This window comes from Odontesthes bonariensis, chromosome 10 (assembly GCF_027942865.1).
Source record: "Odontesthes bonariensis isolate fOdoBon6 chromosome 10, fOdoBon6.hap1, whole genome shotgun sequence".
NCBI classification, from domain to species: domain Eukaryota; kingdom Metazoa; phylum Chordata; class Actinopteri; order Atheriniformes; family Atherinopsidae; genus Odontesthes; species Odontesthes bonariensis.
Genome location: NC_134515.1, coordinates 17,459,050 through 17,476,657, shown reverse-complemented (window position 1 = coordinate 17,476,657; position 17,608 = coordinate 17,459,050). Strand labels below are relative to the sequence as shown.

The window sequence follows — 17,608 nt, the reverse complement described above, 5'->3', positions numbered from 1 at the left end:
ACAGACTGTTGGATAGAGACATTGGAGGAAACACAGGGAGACAGAGCCTTGCCTCAAACAGACAAACACACATGCAAGTTAGCTGGGCTGGTCTGTCATCCCCCGTACTACAAGCTTCCTCCTCATCGCTGACAGAACAGGCACATCTCTAGATGCCCGTGGCTTGCTTCACCTGCTTTGTTTCTCTTTCTCTCCACCTATTGCTTTTCTCCTTTAGCTGCCATGTATACCGGTACAAACAAAGAGTGGCAATATCAAACCCTCTCTTTGGTCTTTTGTTTTCTGACTGCTCTCTTCCCCTGTGTGTTTGTACATTTACAGATGGCCTTCTAGGCAAAAGGAGAAGCTTTTCTCCCAACAGAAGCAGTGAGTGTCCCTCTGACAGCAAGAAGTCACGCAGTGTATCCCCAAAAGGTAAGGCTGAGCATGTACGCAATGTCCCAACATACAAACATGCTGCAAAGACTGAAAGGAAACGCGTAAAAATGGCAGGGATAACAGTAGTATCAAAGTGACAGAAAAGATTGAATTTGCAGAGGGAAGAAGATGCTTCTCTAAAGATACATGAAAACCTCTGCAAATCTCTGCAGATCTGTGCCAGCAAAGGGGTTTTGAGTAACAGCCGGCCCAGAGAGCAACCCCATGCGAAGCTGTGCGTCAAGTAATGTGATTGGTTGATCCACCTTCCTGTCGGGAAGGGAGGCAGTTTGACATGAAGAGGAGAAGCTACAGTTTCTATATTATTTCTCTATGAGCCAAATCCCTTATCCCTATATAGGTATAAATTGTACTAACATGGAGTAACACTTAAGTCCTTAAGTTAAATGCTGAATTGTGTTTCTGCAATCTTGATAGTCACATGATTATGTTTTGCTAACAGAAAAAACCCCATAAAAATAAGAATTTCTGGTGCTTAGAACATTACAGACAGCAAATATTCTTTCCACGTTGGAATCACTTAGGTCAACCAACAGACTTAAATTTGAACAATTTTCTTTCAGAGATGAATAAAAGCTGTTATTTGAGGGAATAACAGGAAACCAGGACATGGTTGACTGTCCTGCCTGCTTTCTTCCAAGCACACAAGCGTACACTGTCATATTAATATGCACATATTTTTATGTAAACCCTGTACTCTCTTCGTATGCTCGCCAGGTTAGATTAGCACGGCAAAAATGTCGGCGCACACCGTGGCGAAACAACGCCCCTCTGTAGCGCTGCAATCCCATCGCTGTCCTCTATTATTCATATCTCCCTCGTGTGGTGTGAAACCAGGCGCCCGGCGTGGGGCCGGTACCGCCACCGAGTCTGTCCCTTTGGGCTCCTGAGGAACACTTCCTGGCTGATGCATTATACAGCAGGCAAAACCAACGGACACAAGCGGTCCCATCTCTGCAGACACACAGACTCCACGCATGTGCTCCACACACATCTTAGAATCTGAAATGCGCATAAAATCTTCAGGTATGATGGTTACATTTGGTGTAAGACTTTATTAGGATAAAGTATTTGTGTGAATGAATCTGGAGGTCGGGTAGAGCTGCATACAGCTAGGCATGAGCCCTGCTCTGACCTTTGCCCTCTGGGTGACCTGTGACCGGCAGCAGCAGCCCTGCCTGGAGCCTGTTCCTCTCTCTGTATATAGAAGCACTCACTCCGGACCATTATCATCTCAGACAAACTTCTGAAAGATGCATGGGTTTGTTACTGGTTGGAAGTGAACTTGTGTGTTTAGAAGTATGCGGCTGTTTGTGTACTGTGCCTGAGCTTTTCTATAATGGCTAATGGGCTATGTGTGATTTTATTTTGACTTCGTGTTTTTGTGCCTTTCAGAGTACGTGTGTTTTTTTTTGTTTTGTTTTTTTTGCTTTGAAATCAAACAACCGCCGTATGTATAAAACTTTTCCTTGCTGTATATTCACAGCATGGGAGAGAGAGATAAAGACCGTGTTTGTGTGGCTATGTGTGTGTGCGCCGCCTGCTGCGCTCAGAAAAGCCATTTCAAAACATTGCTGATCCTATGTCTTAACCCTGAGCTCTGTCCACACCCAAATCCTGACTCGGCACCTGTATGTGTGTTTGCATTTGTGTTCTCTGGGCTGGATGTTACTTCTTGCCCTTTAGTCTGGCGACTGACGCTATCCTTTAATGACTTATGCAGGTAGAGAAATAGACTAAAAGAGAGCCTGAGAGAGTAACGTATAGATGGAGAGAAATTGGTTGTCCCTGTTTAAATGATGTTTGTTTTTCTTTTAGCTGCAAAGTCGGCACCTACTGCTGTGTTTAGAGAGCAGGAAAACTTAAGGCAGGCACTGACTAGTTTCTCACACACACATGCACACAGACACATACACTTTAGGACCTTGGGTGGATTAGCAGGAGCTTGGCGGCGGAGACAGAGATGCCTGCATGTTGGCTTCCTCCCTCACCATCTCCACCCCACCTCCGCTCCTCAGCGCCACTCCTGCTCGCCTGCCCGGGGCCAGACTCAGGTTTCAATAAGGAGGAGGTGGTAAAAATAACCCCTGCTTTCCTCTGCTTCTCCCTCCTCCACCTCGTGCTCTCTCTCCCTCTTCCAACTCCTGAACCACCTCCCCATATATCCCCGACCACCCTTACCTTAGATCATGTTACTATCGACAGAATGAGGGAGGAGGGAGGTCAGAGAGAGATTAAGTATGTGGACTGACAGCTAGATAGATATACACCACATCGTTTAAACCCTACAGTACAACACACATATCATATATTATATACACACGTTATTATTATTATTATTTTAGTTTTTTTTAATCTTTACTATATGCAGTCAAAATACAGTATAGCACTGTTAGCTTAGAAAGTGCCATGCTTTATGTCAGAGAAATTGTTCCTTCATGATGGGGTCAGGCTCAGAAGACTGCATGGCTGTGTGTGCACAACTTCATGTGATGAGGCTTCCAGGCTTCTCAACGAATGATCTGTGTAGAGGCTTCTGACTGATATGTGGGGAAGGCTGAAGGTCAATGATGGCAGCGGTCTAAAAAAATCCTAAACTGTAGATGTATGGAATATTTCTTTTGCAGTTTCTTGTTCTGTGTCTATCATGTCTCCCTTCACTGTTTTGAACTGCGATTTCATCCTAAAAATACACCTGTCTCTTCAGCTCAAAAACAGAAAACCTATTCCTTCTCTCAGATTTTGGACTGAAATGCAGGTGTTTAAGATGGAAACTTTTTAGAGGATTCAATCTGAATGTAACTTAAAATGGCCTTTTGGCTGCTTTTCCACCAGTGGTATCTGTTACTTTTATCCCTGGGGCTTTCACCAAGGACGTAAGAATATTCTCTCCGACCACGGCTGCCTGTGTTTCCACAAATCCTTGGAAGATGAAGCAAATCAGTCCAGGAGTCTCAGCTGCAGCACACTCTGAGCAGGGAATGGATGAGTTGAATGTCGTTTACAAAAGCAACTGTTCATGCAGTACACCTTAAAGTTAACAGAATTGGTGACGATTGACTGTGAGAAGACTGAGACAGAAAGGCGGAGATAAAAAACAGCTGGCATTACTTGACCAGTAAGTCATGCTTAGAGCGACAAGCTCTACCCTCAATGTAGCAGGAACTACAAAAAAAGGGTCACTTTTGATGGATAAAATATGTTCCCAGTATTCTCTTAAGTGCTTTGTTACCACAGTGGAGTTGAAGAGGATGAGGGAGTAAAAGAGATTTCCACTGAAGAAAAGTAGGGATGCACTATTTCATTTTTCCGCATCAATACTTCAGTGTGCATATTCGGTCTAATTACAAGGCAAGGAATGTGAAGTAAAGCAAAATAACAAGACATGTTATGTTGTGTTTTTTTTTTTTGCCTGATAGAACATGGCTCCTGTTTTCCATCAGGAATCTGTAAGAAAGTCTGGCATAATATCATTTATTTCAGCTTGGTTCTTAGATAAACAGAGCGATGCTTTATTGCGTTGTTCCTCTTGTCACAACACAAGGCAACATCACATATTTGTTTAAACATTTAAACGAAGCTGTGAATGAGTGTTAACTGTAAAGTCAAGTCTGATTGCCATCCAAAGAAAAGAAAACTATCATGGCATAAATAGTATGTCGGATTACTCTCTTTTGTATGGATTGTCAGATTGTCATTGGATGTCTTGGTGAGTCAAGTTTCGCTTTCAGTGGGTTAAAACAGTTTTAAGCCTAAAGTTCAAGAACGGTTAAAAAAATGTCATCCGAGTAAAAATTGTTTTTCTGTGCCGCTGCACTCGCCCACAAAGTGATTCATGTATTCTGAGTAGGTCCCTTTAAGTAATCACTGTTTTCAAGAAATTGAAATATTGATGTCATTTTTTTCCCAACATACTGCAGCCTTAAGTCCCTTTGTCTACGGGCATTAGATAACTTTGTGTTTCATCCCTTCTCGGGTATATCGTGTTTGCCAGAATGACAAACAGCAGTTCCTGACATTGTGATTAGTAATGTCATAAGATCCTAAGATTGAGTTTTTCAGCTACAGATCTGTGAATGCTGGTTACCATTTCAGGCCACTGATGGTCATGACTGGTGGGGAAATGAATGTGGATGTGGGGATATGCTGAAAATGCATTTTTTTTTTATAAAACACTCGATCAGGACCAAGTTAATAGTGCTACTGTATCAAGCTAGTATTTATTTACCAATGACTTGGACGCTGACAGTTGTTTCTTCCTTCTTCAGAAAACTCCCAGAGCCCGGTGGTGGAGGCAGGCGGCAGCCACGGCCACATGAGCCCCGAGGAGCATTACAGGCGTATGATGTCAGCGCTCAGTGAGCAAGGGTCCTATGAGGAGCAGCAGCAACGCCTCTACCAGCTAGCGAGCAGCATGGGTCTGCCCGGCCACGGTCAGTCTAAAGGCTCTGCATTGATATTTGTTATGTATGTGGTTATCATCATCCTCGCCATCGTAACACGCACCACAGATGCTTCAGTTCACAATTGATTCTTAAATAGTTCTTTGGCAGTGAGAATTGATTCATGAAGGCTCTAGATGCACTTATTTATTTCAGAGCAACTTGAGATTTAATTCAGACTGTAAGAGCTTCCTCTCGACGCACTCAACAGCTTCTTTAAAAAGAAGAAACATCTCCCATCACCTGTCAACAAGTCACTGAGGTGCAGTGCTGCTTTGTAACCCCAGACCGAAGCACTGTGTTCAGAGTACCGTGTTAGGTGTGCCACCCTGCTGCTGTGGTAAAACCCCAGCCATGGAGACAGCTGACATTTCTATTTGCAGTGCTTGCCCACCCAGTGTCAAAGTGTCACTCCGGGTGATTTCTGACCACCCTGGCTCCCCGCTGTTAACAACACCCACATGCATCAATGCCATGATTGATCCGGGAGCTCTCATTGGCTGCCTGCCAACCCTGTGAATCTCCTAACACCCGGGAAACTGCCAGCTTGTCACATATTTACTCAGTGTCTGCAGGCATAAAATTTACTGGTTTTAGCTTGAGAATTGTTGTTTGATTGGAAAAAAAAAAAAAAAAAAAAGAGAGAAAACTTTCCTCATTTGTATTTTATAAGTTGGCGTTCTATTCATTTCATTGTCACTGCCATTAAATGTTAACATTTCCCTCATATTTTTCAGTAAGAATGTAACATTAAGTCATACCCATCTTTATGAGCTCTTTCACAGTAGCATAAATCCAATCGATGCTCTGGCTGAATCGTAGTTTGAGCTACTTTTATTTTTATTTGATTAGTAATGATTTTTAATTGCTGGCTGCAAATCTAGGGGGCGAAGCCTATAAATGCTTTAATTGCCTTTTGCCTGTGTCTTAGAGGATTTACAAGCAAAATGCGGTGGATTGTGAAGGTTTTATGGCTCAGGGCTCAGTCTGATCGCTGGCTTCCTTTCCCAGAAGCCTTGCCGGTTTTTAGATAGGCACTCTGGCACAATGCAGAGATGCTCCCCCCCCCCCTTCACTTCCATTTCCAAATTGTTTGATAGTTTCCACTCTGTCCTTTATTCTGCTCACGTGCGTTCTTCTTCGAAGCCACACTTAAAAGATGCCTGTGTGCAGAAGAAGAAGAAGACGCGACAAAGGTAAAGAGACACCAGGAATAGGACTAAAGAAAAAAGAAAGAAACTAAGGAGAGAAATGGTCAAAGAAAACGACGTGGGAACAGAGATGTGGGAAAAGTGAATAAATAACTTCTCTTGCAGCAAGAAATCAAAACTACACAACAAAAACACATAGATACAAGTTTGTCACATGCTTAAAGACGACTTCCTGTCAAGATTTCCATATCGTTACATGCAGTGTGTGTGTTTACATCCTGTCAGGTCCTTTAAGTGGTAGAGGCGCCCTGTGCAGCAGTCCTGGCAACTTCCTCCAGATATCCCCCAACTGTTTATTTACAACACATGTGATAACACTACCTCCACATCTTCCCTTTCTCCAGTAAACAGGTGGAGCTTGTTAAAAAAGTGACACTCACACACACCAACGGTGTATGAGCTGGGACAGGGGGATGTTTTGTCTCTCGAGAGGCTGATCCTCAGTGAGAGCCCCTTGACATTGACCTGGTGTCCAATGGGGCTCTTGTGACCTCCCCCTCCCTTCACCCTTGTGCCCCTCATCCCTCCTATACATCTCTCTCTCAAGCTTGCCTCTACAACCCCTTCCCCTCCTCCTCCTTTTCCTTACCGCCAACTCTCCCTTTAGCCTTGGTCCCCGCAGAGCATCCTTTCATGTGTTTGAAGTGTAGGGCACAGAAAATGAAAGTGCGTGTGCGCCAAAGAGGCGGGGGTGAAGAGGATCTCTGTGTGCCTATGTGTCTGGATGTGTGTGTGTAAATGTGTAGGTGCAAGGTGTTGTTTGAGAGACTCTCTCTGGACCTGATGGGCAAAGGAAGAGCTGGGAAAAGAGTGTGTAGGGGGGGTGGAGGTGGAGGGCTGGCTGGGTTGGAGAAATGGCCAGGAGGGCTCTCTCTCCCCCTCCATATGATGAAAGGAGACTGAGGGAGAGGGAAAAGAAAATGAGAGGTTGGGGTAGCGATCCAGATGAAAGTGAGAGGAGGAGCAGGATGGAGGGTGTGTTTTGTTTTGTCCGCTGCAGTTCAGTTTGCACTGAAACACGGAACTGTAGACAACATCTCTTTGTATCATAAAAAAGACGAGATTGATCAAAGAACAAAAAAAGCTCAGAGAGACAGACTTGTTACATTGCAGCCATGCAGGCTTAAGTGAATGGCTAAATACCACTTCCTGAAAAGATAGCTAATGTTCTGGTGTATGCAGAGCTTCGGTGGATGGTTGTTGCCTTTTGTGCATCTGCCAGTCCTCAAAATCCAGCACTAGGCCAGCCAAGCTGCACCAGCGCAGCGCTCGCCTGCATTCTTCTGCTGAGGAAAACCCAGCTTAACTGAAGGGATTTAGACCCAATTCCAGGAATGATTATAGTGAGAAAATGGGACGGCACATATAAAGGGATTGGGTCCAAATGGCAAACTGGAACTTCCCAAAACCCAAAATAACTCATGCAAAGTAAGAGGTATGAAAGTACGAGAGTGTTTGTCCTCAATTAGGACTCTAATTTGCAGTCAGATGGACTCTCCTCATGTCCCAGCAGCTGCAACACGAGACAAGAGTTTTAGAGGGGAAAATTGTGAGTCTGACTATATACCCTGTGCACACAAACACGTACACAGAAGGGCAGAGCCCCGAGTGACCCTGCTTCTCTCAGTTCACATAAAAGAGAATTAAAGGGAGGGAGAGAACAAAATATGGACCCAGTGCCGCAGTGAGGGTTTTATAAGCGTGGGATGAATGAATATAGAAAGGAAGAAAGAGAAAAAGGATCATAATAGTTTCTACATTTTTTCACAGGTATTGTTTACATTTAAAGCAACTCTTTAGCTGTTTTACCTCAAATTCAAGGCAAGTTTTTTTTTGTCATATGCACAGTTAAAAACAAGTTTTCTTGTACATGGAATTCTTTGCTGTTCACTCTAAATGCCACAGAAAACACACAATATAGTCATAGAATAAGAAAATATTTGCACTTTAATTTACAAAAAGTCTATGAATAATACCAGATATTTGAATATATGCAATATTATACTGTTATAAGAGCATACATTCAGTGCTTCAGTATTCAGTTTTTTTTCTTTCTTAGACAAAAGGGCTGGGGTTTAGAAACCAATTAAACAAAATTGCATTACCTAGAATAACAGATAAAATGGGGGGGGGGGGGGGGGGGCGCTTTTTTGTGGTAGGTTATAGTTTGGTTAAAGCTAATTTAGCTATCACAGTAAAAGTAATATAACTAAGCCAGGATATGAGGTATCTTGGTTTGAGGATTTTGTTAAGTTTATTGTAAGACGAGAAGGAAGAATCTTCAAAACACCATGATGGTAAGTATCCCTTTTTGTCAGCTCTGTGCCACACTGGTGCTAAAAACTCAATGCCCTGCAATTTAGGAAAACACGTGGTAAATAGGAAGAACACACAAAATATTCTTTACCAATCTGAGAACACGTGCTGCGTTTAGAAACCACAACTAGACTGAAAACACTGCAAGGGTAACTTGAATCATCACCAAAAAAGCTTGTAGCTCATCCTCCAGCATTAACCAGCATCAGTATCTTCCTGTGTCACCATGGCAACAACTACAAGCATGTCCAGCTGTGTTCATCCCTTTTTAGTGTCCCTAAAATTCTGTTTGTGCTGTGACATTGGTGACGACGTCTTCTTTGCTTGGTGATGTTTCCTAAATAGTTGTGTGTGTGTGTGTGTGCTGTCCTTTTTAAGGTCTAAAGGCAAAAGTTAGTCCAGAGGCTGCCGAGCGATCAGGATGCCTTTGCCTCTGCAGCATCGATTCTTCTTAAATCCGTTACTTGGAGGTCCCCAGACTTTATGGAAGTGCCATATTAAAAATTGCTAAAGCTCCCCTTTAACTGAGCCAGTCATACAGAATAATTGGTGAGGTGGGATTCTGACCATAGAAGACTCAGAGGTCAACTGTTCCACGCTGTCACAACTGCACAACAGATTGTGTGTGTGTTTGGGTGTGCACTTTGGGGCTTCAGTTCCCTCTGATCCCTCTCTTATCTCTCACCCCCCCCCCCCCCCCCCCCCCCCCCTCCCCCCACTTTACTGCCACACACTCACACACTCACACTCACGCACACACGCACACCCTTGTCTGCCGCCAGCCGAGTCCCCTGCGGCCTGGCGCAGCAAACAGATCGATACACCGGAGCTAGGCTGCATTAATATCTGTCGCTTCATCCTACCCCCCCCCCCCGCCCTGGCGCCCACTCAACTGCTTCAGCACACACAACACACAGTCAGGCACGCACACGCAAGCACCTAAATCACGCAGACACACAGAAACACACATCACACCCGTACCGGCGGCGGAAATGGCCCCTAGCTCCCGAAGGATCTGTCTAATTAAAAAAAGGGTGGTGGAGGGTCGGAGGGGTGTGTGTGTGGTGGTGGTGGTGGTGGGGGGTGTAGATAGATTGAGGCAGGGAGCAAGAGGGAGGAGAGAAGGCAGGATGGATTTTTCTCTCATTAGAAGCCATGTCTCCTGGTGTGGCCTGGCCTGGCTGATAATGATGAGTCCTCTTCTCCTACGAGGGGGAAAGGAGGATGAAGGAAGGAAGAGGTGGAATGAGGCGAGTGGCCGAGGGCAGGAGGTGGAGGGAGAGGGCAGGCAGAGACGGCATGATGATTATGGTGGTGGGGAGGGGTAAAAACACTGTGTGCTTGTTGTTTTGATTTCAAGCTGCTTTTCGCTCATGTGTACAGAACACAGTGGACATGTTTGGTTTTGAAAAGTTTTATCACATCTCAACTTTTCACAGTATATTTTGAGCTATTTCATTTTGCAGATCCAGTGTTTATGTTCTCACATTTACTCGAAACTGGTTTTTGAACACCATTTTGCTTATTTGGCACCAGTGTGCTCATACCATGCCTTCTTTTTCTTTGCTCAGTGTATTTATATATTATCATAACTGGGATTAGGAAATTCATGACCAATAGTTTAAGCATTAAAGTTGAATGAGGCGAGTGAAGTTTTTAGAATGACTTATTCTGTGTTTTTATGAGCTGTCTCCATTCTAAGACCTTCCATCCATCACTACAATAAATAACTTCTAAAAGTCCATGATTTTTTTTTATTCTGCTACAGTAAACCAGCAACATATCTAGCTAAGATATGATACACCAATCTTACCAAGCTGGTGACTGTATTATTGGCTGAATCTACAAATGTTCGATATTTGTTGATATTGTCGCACAAACAACAACAGTCGGATGCTAAACTTTTTACCCTCCCCTGTGCGTTTTTTCTCTGAATCCACATCTCCCTTTTTGTCTCAATTATAATCCATCATCGTTAACATGTCACTCAGTTGTCATCCTCCACTTTGTTTTTCCTCTCTATCCAGACCTCCTGCGTGCTCGTCAGGAGGCATTGGCTGCAGCAGTGAGGAATCCGGCAACCTTAGAAGCTCACCTGCCCTCCGCAGGCAGCTCTTCATCATCCAGCCAGAGACGCAAGCAGGGTCTGCCGCAGCATCGGGACGCACATTACACCGAGAGGTAAAAACCTGCCATAGCGAGCTGCAGTTGTTGAAACCACATCCCTGTACTGCCTACTAGCAATACCCGCTTTTTTTCATTGTGTTAAAAAACCCAACCTCCTCCTCCTCCTCCTAACACACATATGGTCCATGCTGTATAAGAGCTGAAAGAGTTAATAGCCTGTCAGTTGGCATCAGTACACTGCTGCTGTCTTCCTTTCATTATTTCATTCAATCTTCACTTCCTGAACGAGATTTATTTTTATTTTATTTTTTTTAAAGTGAGCTGCACAGTGCTTGTGTGAGCGTGTGCATTTTCACATGCATGTCTAAAGTAAGGCTCCAGAAACCTCTTGGCTACCAGTGTGGAGTTGCACGCCTGCACGTCAGCCCCCCCCACCTTCAGCGCTGCCCCCTGCGCCTCCCAAACAAAGCCGGGGGCAGCGGGAGTGGGCGGGTAATTGCTTGTCGATTATTTATGTGGCGCGGGGAGAGGCGGGGGATCGATAATGGGCCGGCGGTGCGGCAGCAGGGGGTGTGTGTATGCTTGTGTGTGTGTGAGGCAGAGAGGAGTTGGTGGGGGGTAGGAGGGGGAAATAAGCAGGAAGCGCAGCGGCCAGGCGCTGTGTGGTGCAGCTCTGGGAGACAGTGGGGGTGTATATATTTTGTGTGTTGAGGCGAGGAGGGGGACTTGAGTGGTCTAAGCGTGTTTGTTTGCTCCATTTTTCAAGCTTGCAGTCTGCATGCCTGCTCATCTATGCGGACTGAATCTGGGTTTGTTTGTGTGAATATGTCTGCTAATTTGTGCGTCTGTGAGCGTGAGAGGCCAGTGGTTCAGTGTGAATGTACTCAGTGAGCCGTGGCCGTTCTCCGACAGCACACCGAGTAATTAGTCTCACAGGACTGGGAAGAGTTAACCAGGCCTCAACATCCATCCATCCATCCGTTTCTGTCTTACTCTGTCCGCCTCTCTCCCTGTGAACTCCTAAACGCCCTAACTCACAATGTGCATGTGAAAGAAAAAAAAAAGAAAAGAAATCTGAATGAGCAAAATATGTTGAAAAACACTCGAGTGACTGCAGAAAGAAAAGGGAAAGAAAGTAATGCAAAGTCTTTACAAGGTTGCACCTGTTTGTGATAATCTGAACACTTAAGACAGCATGTAGACAGCAGTGAGCAGCTGATGACTTAAAACTTGGATCGGAAGTATTGCGTATTATTTTATATTCTAAACTGATTTGTTGTAAATTTGAAGAATTGAAATGAATTGTATTTCTAATTACAATTAGTTTTTTGAGATGTTTGAGGAATTGTACATCTCTGTAGCATATTCCCAACAGACTAGGGGAACCTCTGTCCATATTTTTCTGAAGCATTTTTTTTTTTTTAAAGTCTTTCACCGACAAAAAAACAAAGGGAGCATGCACACTTAGTCAGATGTGTCTTATTAATCATCAGTAAATGATAATTTGCGGCAAAATGGAGCCTTCAAGCGGCGAGGATGATTTTTATGGTCCTCTGACTTAGTTAAAGAAAAGTAAATACTGGGTCCATTCTATCTCGTGTCAAATGTAAGGAAAGTTTCACAAGCTGATAAACGAGCTGCAGAATGATGTCAATATGTCAGTGGTCCAGTTTGATACCCTGCTGGCGATACTGGAACCACAAACATTAAGAAGATTTTTACATTGCTTAACATAAAGTGCTTGGTGCTGGGAAACTAAGTGAATCAGCATATCTATGTACAATTGCTCTGAGAAGTCGGATGAAAAAATGATTAGGTGTGAAAACAGGCTCAAAAATCAACCCTCTTCCAGTAATTTTAATGATGAACAAAAGCTTTGGGACATATATGAGCTTTAAGGTTAAGTATATAATATTTATTTCAGCCTTAATAACGCAGCAATTATCTCTGTTTGCTGTATGAAGATATTGTAGAATGAAGGTGTTCTTATGAGAGAGAAGTCGCTCCCCCTCCGTGTTGTAAGCTAAGCCCCTCTGCTCTACGGTGTGGCAGCTGGTCCAACTCAGAGTTCGATGCTAGTGCATGTGAGTCCTTGAGCAAACAAACTTCTAGATTTTCCTCCACTCAATCAAATACATTATTCATCCACCAAGCCTCATATATACGGAGAGGGATAAGAACAGAGTCAACCCTGCTGTTTTTTTTTGTTTTTTTTTGTGAGTGACGAAGATCTATGAGCTGCTTGAAGTGCTCTAAGTTAGGTGTGCAGTCAGATTTGATTTTGTTTGTTTTGGACTGAGGTTGAGCTTCTCTGGTGACACACCCAGTGGCTACCAAAGGTTGTATATCAGGACCTCTTGCGATCTTTAAATATCGCAATAAATGTAAGTAAAATAAAAAAGACATTTCATGCTGTAAACCTTAATAAACCCCAGTTGTGACCCTTCCCTCGTTAGAACAACCCTCATGGTGTGCAGCTTGTGAAACAGTCCATTGCCCAAACCAGGAACCACTCACATGTGAGGAGAGTGCCACCATAGCTGTGGGTCCACCCCAGAAATATGAGGCAGCAAGGTATGGGTCTCCTCACCAGTATGTCCCCTTGTCCAAATAAACTGTCCTGGGATACAACAACAAGCTAATGTTTGAAATGGCTATCTCAAGTTCAGGATGAAATTTGGAACCTATTACGAGACTAACACCTTTGTTATGTTCTGGTTGTTGATTGGTTAGGGAGGACACCATCCTCTGAAGCATCATTTTGCATTTATTGGCCCTTAACAGATGAGCATAAAAAAAAAAAAAAGTTGTACATTAACTTATATAAGGGATGCCAGCCTAAGATGGCCCCCACTATCATTATGGTCTGGTCCCCTTATACATGTGGCTGTTGTAGGGGAACCTCTTCTTAAAAGGTGCAAAACAGAAAAATAATAATTTTAAAATAATACTAAGATATGGTGATAATATTTCAATATATTTTCGTCTTCCTCTTACATCTCATAGATAAAAGAGGAAACAAACATTTCCACGTGCTTTTAGTCTTGGCAATGTTTGGGGTGATGCATTTAGCTTCAAACAGACAAAACATCTTAATGACACAGCACAAGATATTCTTGAAAAACTAGCGTGCTTTCACCAAGATGGCAACAGTTTAGGGAAGCTCCCCTCATGTTTAAACATGACTATGTCCTTGTGTGGGGTCCATTAAGAAACTTTTTTTCCCAACCACACTTTTGGAGCCAGGCTCCATACTCTGGAGAAAAGCCTTTTTGGAAAGACTGAAGGCAACACATCGGTGCCAAAACATTTTAAATGAGACATTGAGAGGTATAACATGGGTGTAAAGTTCACACTTTTAGCTGTGTACCATAAAGTGTATTTAGAGGCCAGACAGTATCAACCATCCATAGGATACACAGAACCCAGAAGAGAGAAGATTAAGACATTAGCGGAGAGAGTGCAGAGTGAGGATTAAATTCAAATCACGGTAACTGCCAAGTAAAAGCAAAAAAAAAAAGAAGCAATACAATGAAAATAAGTGAGTTGGAGATGAAATCTGTTTTCTCTCTAACTCTGTAACTCTCTCGTAGCTCACCTTTCCATCGACCCCTCATCATTGATTATCTGGGGCCCATTAGGGCCCATTGTTAAAAACAAATCATTAGGGCCGCTCGATGGGCTTAGAGCGTGGCGCTCCATTTGTCTGGCCTTAAATGGCACTAAGCTTACCGAGCATCTGCAAGGCAAATAGGGGATGGATGGAGAAAAGTGAAGAGAAAGGTGAGACGGATGAAGAGAAAAAATATGAAACGTGGATGAAGAAAGTTAGTCAAAAAGAGATGGCGAGGTGAGGGAAAGATAAACCAAAATAAAGAGCGAGGAGATCGAGCGAGTGTGAGATAAAGGGGGGGGGGGGGGTGCAGGGGAGTGACTGAGATAGAGGGAGGGAGAGAGCAAGCGTGGAGGGAGCCTCATCCATTTTAATGAGCTTCCTGTGTAAATGTGTTCCTGCGGAGAGGGAGCCGAAGGCGGCCGCGCGGCGCTCCTAATCCCCCCACGCTTCAGTCATTAAGGGCAGCCCTGTCACACACACACACACGCACGCACACACACGCACGCAAGTGGAGCCTGGGCTGTTGCGGGACGGCACCGCTGTCGCCACTCTGACAGGTCGCCACACACCAGTGAATTCCCCAGGAGCCCGTGGCCTCACTGCAGGCAGAGGCAGACAGAACCCAATGATAGAGTTTTGTGTGATTATGAGTCCACCTTGCATTTGTGAATGTTTTTTTTCGGTCTCACGAGAAAAGTAGGTGAATGTTTTCGCCCCCTTTTTTTTTATATAGAATGTCAGTGGTTTGCCAACAAAATGCACAGATAGTGCAAAAAGAAAACCGCGCGCTCGCTCGCGCGCGCACACACACAGACATGCACACACAACACACACACACGTCCCCAGAGCAAAACGACTAATGCCTGCCACTCCTCCCTCAAAATTGCCTCCTATAAAAGAAGGAAGAGATGGAGGAAGGGAGAGGGGAGTGTCAGACGCACGCTCTTTCTCTCCTCTCCCTCTCTTACCCGTGATTAGGCCTAATTATGGTGGCGCAGACGCCTGGCAGCCCCAGTCATGCAGCTTTAATTGACCGTTATTCATCTGCGGGCTAACGCTCGGCAAGGCGGTGCACAGAGAGGGAAGAAAGAGGGAATATCAGAAAGAGAGGGGGTTGTGATGGGAGTTTGGCATGTGGTAGCCACGGTGGGAGTTTTGTGGACGCCATACCGTAGCCTGGTGGAACTGTGCGTCGCAAGGCTAATTGCTAGCCCTTAGGGATTAGGCCAGGTGATTACACACTGGGCGGTGTAATTACATAAGCAGCGGCTAGCGGGGCCCAGGCTAGCGGCTCCGGGGTCACGCGCCACAGAACCTCACCCAAGATTAATTGGAGCTGCCACTGGAGTGCGAGGCACCGCCGGAGAGAGCGGTTATACGATTAGTATTAACATTTCAGCGGCGGAGGCGATCGATGAACGCACACACACACACACAATCTCGGCTCAGGCTCCAACCCCCCCCCCCGTTTCATCTTCCTGCTCTGTACATGCACCCTCCCTTCGCAGTTCCTCTCTCCTCCCTCACCGTTTACAGAGGCGGGAGACATGCAGGCGCTAGCTAATTTGAACACGGTTGCAAAACAATATTTGCGGTTGCACGCGTCCCAGAGTTGGTTTTGACTTTGTTGTTTTCCTCAGCTCGTTTCCCATGTATGCTTTTGTGCAGCGGCAGTCACACAGCTGAGCTCTGATTGGTGTGGTTGCAGCTCAGCTTTGGAGGAGAGAAACAGGAGGTGAGTGTAGGGAGCGAGCCCCGGAGACAGCCGTGGAGAGCATCATCATCCACTCAGGGCTCAAAACTTCACTTTCTTTGACACCTGCAGAGGGTCAAGGTGCATATGCCTCACTCCTGTGACAGCTTTGTATGGGCTTCTTCATCAACACAACCCTCTAATGATGTGCAAGAAGCTCAGAGAAAGAGGAAGGATTCAGGAAAGGAATTGAAGGGATGAAAGAGGGGGGAATAAAAATAAAGGGGGGGGGAAATCAGTCAAGACAGATTTTTTCAGAGGTCACAGGGGAGTAGAGGCAACAATAAAGATGGTCAAGGCAGACAGAAAGGGAGAAAGGTGAGAGGTACCTTTCCCCCTCAAGAAGGACAAAAGACGGAGCCAATAATGGAGAGGCCCTTTCAGAAGGAGAGGTTGCAGGATGCTCCACCTTTTCAATGCAGCCGAGAGGGTGAGTGGGAGGGAGAAAAGCGTAAAAAATAAAAAAAAGGAAAGAAAAGAGGAGGGATGAGTGTTAATTAGAAGGTCCTTCAGCCCATGGCCCTGGTCAAGACGCAGGGGCCGCCCCAGCTGTCGGAGCATGACACACCGGCATTGTGCATTCAGCCCTCATTATGTGTGTGGATTTCGAACTGTGTATGTGTGTGTGTGTGTGAGAGAGAGAGAGAGAGAGAGAGAAAGAGAGAGAGAGAGAGAGAGGCGACGGGAAGGGAAGGCTGCAGTCCAGGGTACAGCAATGGCCAGCGGCGCTTTATGCACCGTGACAAGACTGATGAGGCGTTGGGGCGACATGGGGGCCTCTGGAGCGCCACTGATAAAAATACACCACATACATAGGTGTTGCTGCAAAAACACACACAAAGAGTTGGGATGTGCTGAGAACAGAAAACTCAATGTAACGAGCAAAGTATGCATTTGGCATGTTAACTAAAATCCGAATTGGATTAATATCTTGTTTCTATTTTTCTCTTCAGAGACCTGTCCCATCCTCCACCCCTCCTGTCGCCTCCAACTGCTCCTCACATCGCCTTAGGACCTCACCTGCGGCCTCCATTCCTGGGCATGCCCTCTGCTCTTTGCCAGGCCCCTGGTGAGTCTTCAGTGATGCTGAGAGACAAACGAATAATACTTCTAAGCTAATACGAAGGATACCAGAAGATTTGTTTTTACGCTCCAGCAGTGGTGGAAGAAGTATTACGTTTATTTCCTTAAGAAAAAAAAAAAAAAAAGCAGCATGGTAACAATTCTACATATAAAACTACAACCAAAAGTAGATTTCTAGTAAGTAAAATGCATTAAAATGTTCCTCGTAACTGTTGTTGATAAATTACACAACGTTTATAACTCCTGAAGTTGGAACTAATTTAAACCACTTTATCATCCGTAATTTTTTTTTAATGATTTTTGGATTATTTCATCATTAAATTAAAATAAACTGTGTAACAAGTTTAAGGGAAGAATCACTATTTTGAGGAATCGTTAACAACTTGCACATCTGAAATGTGACCACACAATGCTTTTTGTCGGATATCAAAGGACATAAAAGCTGGAAATATCTGGTTTAATATTTGACAATGCGTTTTAAATGCTTGTTACATGATCAGTTGTGGAAAATCTTAAAGCTGCCAAATGATTAATCTGAAGTAGAGAAAGCAGGTGTTCCTTCCTTCGAAAATGCAGCCTATCATAAAGTAGCATTTGATGAAAATATTATAGCAAGTAAGTA

At 44.5% G+C, this 17,608-nt stretch overlaps 1 protein-coding gene across 4 annotated transcripts in view; it reads left to right on the top strand.

Moving 5' to 3' along the window:
• samd11 (sterile alpha motif domain containing 11) overlaps positions 1-17,608 on the top strand; it is a 51,958-nt gene that overhangs the window by 28,926 nt on the left and 5,424 nt on the right. For all 4 annotated transcript variants that reach the window (XM_075476557.1, XM_075476558.1, XM_075476560.1 and 1 more), the window contains 4 exons: positions 322-414; positions 4,707-4,871; positions 10,435-10,588; positions 16,857-16,972. In XM_075476557.1, the coding sequence (XP_075332672.1) occupies positions 322-414; positions 4,707-4,871; positions 10,435-10,588; positions 16,857-16,972 (528 nt within the window). The remainder of the gene's footprint in view (positions 1-321; positions 415-4,706; positions 4,872-10,434; positions 10,589-16,856; positions 16,973-17,608) is intronic.